We start from the raw sequence: 7,811 nt of genomic DNA, 5'->3' as shown, positions 1-7,811 counted from the left end.
TTGCGAGTAGGCAACTTTATGCATGTCACGTAATGAAAAATGTGTGTGGCTAGTGGAAATGTGTGATTTAGCTACCGCTGCTGTTGCTTTTTTGGAATTCCCCACATGAGGTATCTATATACCTTGCTCTGTAGTGGTGATATTTGAAGATACTCTGTAAAGTAGATTAGTTTAATTCCTGCTAGCAGAGGGCCTTTGTAGATTGGCTGGTATTCTTGTCTCTTGGGACAGTGAAGACAATATCCATTTAGCAATTATAGGATAGCCGTGTATTTATTGATGTTCTGTTATTGCACCCAGGTAAGCTAAGATCTATAGTTGATCAAACTTAACATGTGTATAGCAGGAACAATGTTTTCCTCTAAATATGACTGCTATGCTCGTATGTGTGACCTGGATCACAACTTTGGGTTCATGGCTCATTCTCCATTCCCTATATATATTCACACTCATTCTCCATTCCCTATATATATTTTCATGAATTTACAGAAGGACTCTCTTTGCCTATTACTACACAAATTCAATACGATTAACACAGCACAGTGAACTATGCTAGCAAATTCACTAGAACTCTTGTGCCTTCCAACACCATGTATCAGGTACTTTTATGCAGCCTTCTGGGATCAGATAATTGTAACTCAAACAGAAGTATGGATTTTAAACTGATATCTTGAAATTAATCCTCCTTTAAATGGTTTTATCCTCAAAATAGACTCCATCTTGGTTTATTTGGCGCACCTCTAGATTGTGAATACAATCAAAATATGCAGTTTTCTTACCCACGTCATCTGCTGGCATTTCTGAAATGTTTTATGTAGCTACAGCTGAAAACCTGATTAGATTGAGCAAATGAGAAAGATAAAACCAGAACATGTAAATTAAGCATAAATTGACCCTAGCCTGCATGTCTGTGCATGTCTGCATGACCCTAGACAGGTCTGTGAAACCTTAATGCAAAATTTTCAAGAAAAATCATAGGAGCATGCAGGCAGTAATGAAAACTAAACTAGGAAAAGTATGTTAGAAAAATATCTGGAAAAAGACAGTGTCAACCCGTGAAGACTTTGACAAAAGGTAACACACAGAAAATATATGAGAATATGACAACACTCTTCTGCTTCTAGAATTTTACAAAGCACAACTCCGAAGGCCAGAACAGACATATGCTGGCAAAGCAGCAGACATACAAGGCAACAGACTCCTCCATAATGCCAGTATTTTAAGCCAGCAGTAATTCTATCCATGCAGCAGCATTGAGATTTCGCTATGACAAACTATGACACTCTTGTGAGCAGTTTCATATAAAGAAAAAAAAAAAAAAAAACCACAAACTAAAACATAATTCCAAAAATTTGTAAAACTAAAACTCATGCTCTCTAGATAGTAATGAGTGGAAAAAATATAGAGGCAAGATGTCCCAGCAACCGTTGCTGCTAGGACATCACGTAACAGCAACTGGAACAAACAGCCGTGTTGATTTTTGTTGTTGTTGGTTTTGTTGAGGTTTTTGTTGTTGTTGTTGTTTTTGTTGGGGGTTTTTGTGTTTTTTGCTGTTGTTGTTTTTCTGTGGTTTTTTTTTTTTTTTTTACTTTTTTTTTGTCCCCAGTAAGCAGTAGGGCCCCGTGGAGGTTCTCCTCCGAGACCTCCGCACCTCCCCGGCAGCACTAGGCCGCCGATGGAGGACACGCTCCGGGCACGGCCGGCTCCCCCCGCGGCGAGGCGGAAGGCCGCTCCCCGCCGCACCCTCCGCCCGGAGAGGCGGGGCGGGGCGGGCCGCGGCAGCGCTCCGGCCGTTTCCGCCGCCGCCGGGGAGCGGTTCCGGAGCGTGAGGTGCCGGCGCCATGGCCCTGGCCGGCAGGACGGCGCTGCGGTGGGCCCGGCTGTGGAGCCGCTGCCCCGCGGCCTGCGGGCGGCCGTACAGCTCCCGCGGCGAGGTGGGGCCGCAGGGCCGCCCCGGAGGGAGCGGGGTGCCGGGAGGGTGGCGGTGGGGTTAAGTTGTCCTGCAGCGAGCCCCCGGCGGCGGTCCCGCGTGTGGGGGGTGGCCGTTCCGAGCCCGGGCACCCCGCAGCGGGCGCGGCGGACGCCGCTGCTTAGTGCTGAGGGCGGCTGAGGGCGCCGGGCTCGCTTCCCGCTCTGCCGGGCCCGGAGCTGCACGCGTAGCCTGGGTAAGGGGGGGGTTGAGCTTGGTGTACCTCCGAAATCGGCCGGCAGAGTTTTCCCGTAAAGTTGCTGATTGCTGCTAGGGGGTCCGCTGGTTCCTGATGCTGGAAGCTTTGAAAAGCAAAGAACCCACTTTTCTGCAAAACGTCGTATTACTTGGAATGAGCAGGAATAAGACAAAAGTTTTTTTTTTTTTTAGCGTTGGGCGTTTCTGTGTGTGAACCAATGAGGTCAGGCTGGTTTTCTGCATTTTTTTAGTCTAGCTAAGGTATGTGCTGTCTGTAGTGTCCTTTTCCACAGTCTGCTTGCTTATCATAAGGTCACTGCTGACGTGCGGAAAACAGACTCCACAATCTGATAGATTGTAAAGTAGGTATGTTTATTCAGCGCTGAGGCACACAGGGGATAACTCCTCCTATTGTGCGCCCAACGTGGGGTACCGTTACCTTAGATTTATAGAGCAAATGATTACATATTCATAATGTTTCGCAATACGCCTATACATATGCATTACCTATCCCCGCTTCGTATTATAATTAGCATTTCCATAATCTCCTCCCAATTGAGTCTGCGCAGTGTCTTCTGGTGGTGGTCGTGGGGGGTCTTTGGGGATGAAGTCAAGCTCCTCTTCCTCCTGTCTGCTCTGTGACCCCAGGTTTCCCGCAGACTCAGTCTCTTACTGGCTGTTGTCCAAACAGTAGGTCTAGTCCCAACCGGCTTTGTACTGATAAAGCCTAAAGACCCCATACCTCAGCTCATCATGTTTTACAAACTATCTACTCATTAAGCAGAACTGTTAAACTGTTATCTAAACTATTTCCCTTGAACTGTTATCTCAACTATTTTCCCTTGTCATCCCCTTCTTGCTATTCCCATATTAACCCTTACATCCCCTGTTCCTATCTAGGCCCTGTATCACTGCTACCTGAGCTGCTAGGTAATGTCGCTGTATTCATACCATGCTTGCAAATAATGATGTCCTTAATGGCCCCCTGAAATCCAGTTCTCTTAATCCTTAAATTTAGCAGTTTAACAAACTTGAAACTGCTTTAAGTTTTCCAAGTCCCAGTATTCATAAGAAGATAGTACCTTTCATAAACACTTTCTAGCATACTTACTGATTATTCAGAGTGATAAGTAAATATGTATGACTAAAGTGAAATGCTAGCATTTTAAACACTGATGGCAATTTAAGTTTTTGTATCTCTATTCGACCTATGCCTCTTCTAGAGAAAAGAGTTAATCCATTTTAAAGACCAGGTCACATTGTATGTAGAGACTATAACGATGGTTTATGAAAATATATTTCTGTTTTTCAGGAAAATTTAGATATGTCGACGTATCCTGTTGAAAGCATTAGAAATTTCAGTATTATAGCTCACGTAGATCATGGCAAAAGTACACTAGCAGACAGACTGTTGGAAATTACGGGTGAGTTCTCATTTTATGCCACCTTTTCTTGACATGTAAGATGATGTGTAAGTTTCCGTAGCTTTGATTATTACAAAAATTTCTAATATCCTAGCTCTTCTAGTGCCAGGTTGCTTGTGCTTTTAGGCTGCCAGTTGTGTAGTGTTACAGGTGTGAATATGATGAACTTTCTGGTTGAGATCTGCCTACAAATAGGGGTAAGGAAGTGTGTAATTCACTCAAGGAAGTAGGTGTTTTGGAAGGAGACTGAAAAGGAGTGTACTTCCTTGTTCAAGATGCTACTTCTGTCATTCCTGACCAATTGTCCCTTAGATTGGTACACAGCAAGTTTATGATGTTTGCTGCCAGTGTTTGGGGTGGACAGAAGCAGGGACTGTCACAACTTTGGAATTCTGGACAGAGTCGTTTTCAAAGTGTTATTGAAACTGAGAAGAACTTCAGCTGCTTGTGCTTAGATGAAACTAATGGTTTGTACTCTTGCAAGCAAACCATAAGCAACTGTCTTTCATGGTGGTGGAGCTCACTGGTACTGAATCTGATATGATGTTGCGTTGTAAGTTTTAGAAGTACAGCCCTATGTTGATTTAGATTTAGTGTGTAGAATAATTGCCAGTAATTAACTGTAAATTCCAAGGGTTCACAACTGCTATATAGACTTGCTTTTTCCTTCACTAAGTATTGGTGAAGTTGTGTTACTTTTATTTTCAGATGTATCTATTTTCTTCTAGTCAGAGTGCTTCTTGGACTTCAGTGGTTTTATTTTTGTGTTGCTGATAAGGAAAACTACCCCCTTTAAAGTGAAAGTGAGAAACAGACATGCTAAGTGATCTTCATAACTATAAGTCACTCTGGAACTAGGCTTTCCTTGGAAGAGAAAGACAGAGGTTGCCTTAGAGGGTTATCTAAAGTAAGCTGTAAAGCAGTTGCTGTAACTCCCAAGATGAGACTAATTTCAGAGCAGAGTTTAAATTGGCTACTCAGAAATACCCTTTGGAAGAGTCTTGCTTTTTTCATTTAAGAAGTGAACAAAACAAAAGCTGGGAGAGAAGCTTTTGATCAAAATTATTCTTTATCATTTCATCCAGTGTGTCACTATGGGCTGTTTTATCTGATGCCTGTGATAGAATGGAGTTTTGAATTCAGGTCTGTCAAGCTGTATGATAATAGTTGTTTTGCACTTGAGATTGGCACTGGTTGGAGCTGTGGGCCATGGAGCTGCTCTCCAGTGACAGGAGGTGAAGTTTCTTTAAACCTCAAAATTACTTAGCACTGAATGGAATTTTTGCTGCCACTTAATCTCTGATTTAGACTTGCACGATGTTTTGTATCCTGCTTATTTAGGGAATTATTTTATATAACTTTATATATAAAATTTATTTAACACGCTAATAGTTGAAGCATAATTTTAAGCTAAACTTCGGTTTTCATTTAGAAGTAATCAGATGGAAAAGCTTCATTTGCAGCTATGTCTTATGTTCTTCTGGTTAATGGCCTTTTAAAGAATTAGTTACTATGAGAGTTAATGTACTAAATAAGGTAATTAAACTGTTTTTTTTTTAACCTTAGGAACAATTGCTAAGACTGACCGTAATAAACAAGTGCTGGATAAACTGCAAGTGGAACGTGAAAGAGGAATTACCGTTAAAGCACAATCTGCATCTCTCTTTTACAATCATGAAGGAACAAACTACCTCTTAAATCTTATTGACACGCCAGTAAGTTAAGTATAAACAGTGTTTAAATTACAGAAAAATGTGTTTATGTTTAAAAGTAGGAAATTTCTGGCTTTTTGTGTTTGTTCAATTTATTTTTTTTAATAATTGTGAACATATATGCAAATGAAAACTTGATAATATAGATATCTTGCGAAAGGCTTTAGAAATACCTGAAATTTTATACATTTATTTTCTCCACAGGGCCACGTAGATTTCAGCTATGAAGTATCACGGTCACTGTCTGCCTGTCAAGGTGTCATACTTGTAGTGGATGCAAATGAGGTGCGGTTCTTAATTCTTGTTTTCTACTTAGAATTTCAGTAACTTCTTTAAGCAAACTAGAGAAAATATCAGTGTTTTTTTAACTTTTCCATCAGCTTTTTTGCCCCTGGTCTATCTCCACAGAAATACTATGTTGCAGAAAAAGAGTAATGGGAGTTTTAAAAAAACATAGACAGATACTTGTGTGTTGATAGATACTGCAGCTCTATGACACAGCAGTAGAAGTACAGGATTAGAGAAGAATCAGAATGTACTTTTTTACAAAGTATGAACTTTGCAAGTGGCAGTCTGGAGAACTTTTAGCTATTGTACTAACACCCATTTGAGTACCTCCAGTTTGCTGTTGGAAAGCTTGACAATTTGTTCAGCCAACCACACTGTTAGTTATAACTAATTGCTGTTTTGTTTTTGATAGTCTGTAATACAACCTGATACTGGCAACATTAAAGTTAAAGGACACTGTAAGACAAATGTGTATAAATATATTTTGGAAACTTGAGAAGTTTTATATCCACTAGATTAATAGGTCCTCGACTGGTCTCACAGTGATCTTTTTATATTTAATGTGTCTATCTTTTTTTGATGTCACATTTACATTTTATGTGATTATTTGGTATTATTTATTTGCCTTTCAGTCAGAATGCTTACAAACTCAACTTTTTCATTATAATTGCTAATGTTTCTTCTCTCAGCCTAAATTCTGGAGGTAGCTTTCAAAATTTAGGTCTTAACATTCTTTTTTTTTTCTTTTTTTTTTTTTTAATAGAAGTTCTTTGATGCTTCTTTACACTGCGTAAAAATTAGGCCCATATATCCATAGTGAATATCCCCATATAAGTATTTTTCCACTTGATCTGTTGTAAACAAAAGGGAAGACGAGAAGTAGCTTCTTTTTTCCCCTTCTCTATTCCCCTTTCTGGCCGCTCTGGTCCCATTGTGATATGAGGGTTTGTACTCTCATTCATTAGAATCTCTATCTCTTTGTTTTCCGTTGTCTGGTACTTGTATCTGGAAGGTAATCTTCCTTTTTTTCTATAATCAGAGATGTTCTTTTGCCATCCTTTTGAAACAAATGTTAAGTACAAACCTTACAATTATTTTTCTTTTTTTGAAAATAACTGTAAGGTAAGTTGAAGGTATGATCTGTCCCTCTGGAGTAACTACAGTCATATTACCATGATAAACGTCCCTTTTTCTTTGTCTTAGTCCATTTCTTTATAGTTTCCTGTGGATCAAGAATGTGTTTTTTGAGGTACCTGTTATGATCTTGGCTATTCAGAAATAAATAACATACAGAAAAATATGTAGCTGGTGCATAATGTATGCATAATACTGTGTTACGTATATATAATTCCATATATGAGGTCACACATACAGCATTATTAGTTTATCTACTTATATTCAGATTATGGGAAATGATAACTATAAATGTTGTTATCTTTCACAGAAACGTGTATAATCAATAACCTTTACTTATTTTCCATCCCCCAAATGAAGATAGAATAGCGAAGTACTCTTATATTGCATAGAATGCCTAAAAAAAAAACCCAAACAAGCACCAAAACTCACAAAGATTCCCTGTTAAACTTTTTAAATGCTTATTTTCTAGGGTATTCAGGCTCAGACAGTGGCAAACTTCTATCTTGCTTTTGAAGCACAGCTTGCAATAATTCCTGTCATAAATAAGGTAATAAAGATTTTAGAGTTTCATATTAAACAGTTGGGTTGTTTAAATGTGTAGAAGATCGATAAGAAATGTATCCTCAAATAGAAGTATATAATGAAAAAAATAAGTAGAATCTAATCAGTATTTTATGTGTTTGCTCTCTTTAATATTTTACAGTAATTGCTGGGAACTTCAGTTTTTATTTCATAAAATACACGTAGAAGCATTTTACAAGCAGCACTGAAAAATGATTATTGGAGTCCATATGGTAAATCAAGTTCAGAAGCATTATGTAAATTGTATCTTAATAAGGAAATCTGAACCACTTAGAGTTTGCAGACTAATAAGCCACTTAGGTAGTACTCAGTACTGTGTATTTTACTCTAATGAGAACAAGTTGAAGCTGTGGCATTCCGGGATTTCAAATTGATGCGATGTTAAATAAAGGTGAGAATGTTTAGCTACTATGGGCATTTCACAGAGTCATGGAATTATTTAGGTTGGAAAATACCTTTAAGATCATTGGGTCCAACCATTAACCTAACACTGCCAAGTCC

At 39.1% G+C, this 7,811-nt stretch overlaps 1 protein-coding gene across 4 annotated transcripts in view; it reads left to right on the top strand.

The window, feature by feature from the left end:
- The first annotated feature begins 1,799 nt into the window (after positions 1–1,799).
- Positions 1,800–7,811, top strand: part of GUF1 (GTP binding elongation factor GUF1) — a 27,520-nt gene continuing 21,508 nt past the window's right edge. Inside the window, exons 1-6 of one of the 4 annotated variants that reach the window (XM_042807711.1) lie at positions 1,833–1,934; positions 2,360–2,390; positions 3,480–3,591; positions 5,158–5,306; positions 5,508–5,588; positions 7,198–7,275. In XM_042807711.1, coding sequence (XP_042663645.1) covers positions 3,492–3,591; positions 5,158–5,306; positions 5,508–5,588; positions 7,198–7,275 — 408 coding nt within the window. In that variant the 5' untranslated portion in view covers positions 1,833–1,934; positions 2,360–2,390; positions 3,480–3,491. Of the gene's footprint in view, positions 1,935–2,359; positions 2,429–3,479; positions 3,592–5,157; positions 5,307–5,507; positions 5,589–7,197; positions 7,276–7,811 lie in introns of all 4 variants that reach the window. The other 3 variants (XM_042807712.1, XM_032999239.2, XM_032999241.2) reach the window with 3 other exon arrangements.

This window comes from Tyto alba, unplaced genomic scaffold (genome assembly GCF_018691265.1).
Source record: "Tyto alba isolate M040663 unplaced genomic scaffold, T.alba_DEE_v4.0 Super-Scaffold_6, whole genome shotgun sequence".
NCBI classification, from domain to species: domain Eukaryota; kingdom Metazoa; phylum Chordata; class Aves; order Strigiformes; family Tytonidae; genus Tyto; species Tyto alba.
The sequence above is the reverse complement of the archived record's forward strand: the minus strand, read 5'-3'. Positions and strand labels throughout refer to the sequence as shown.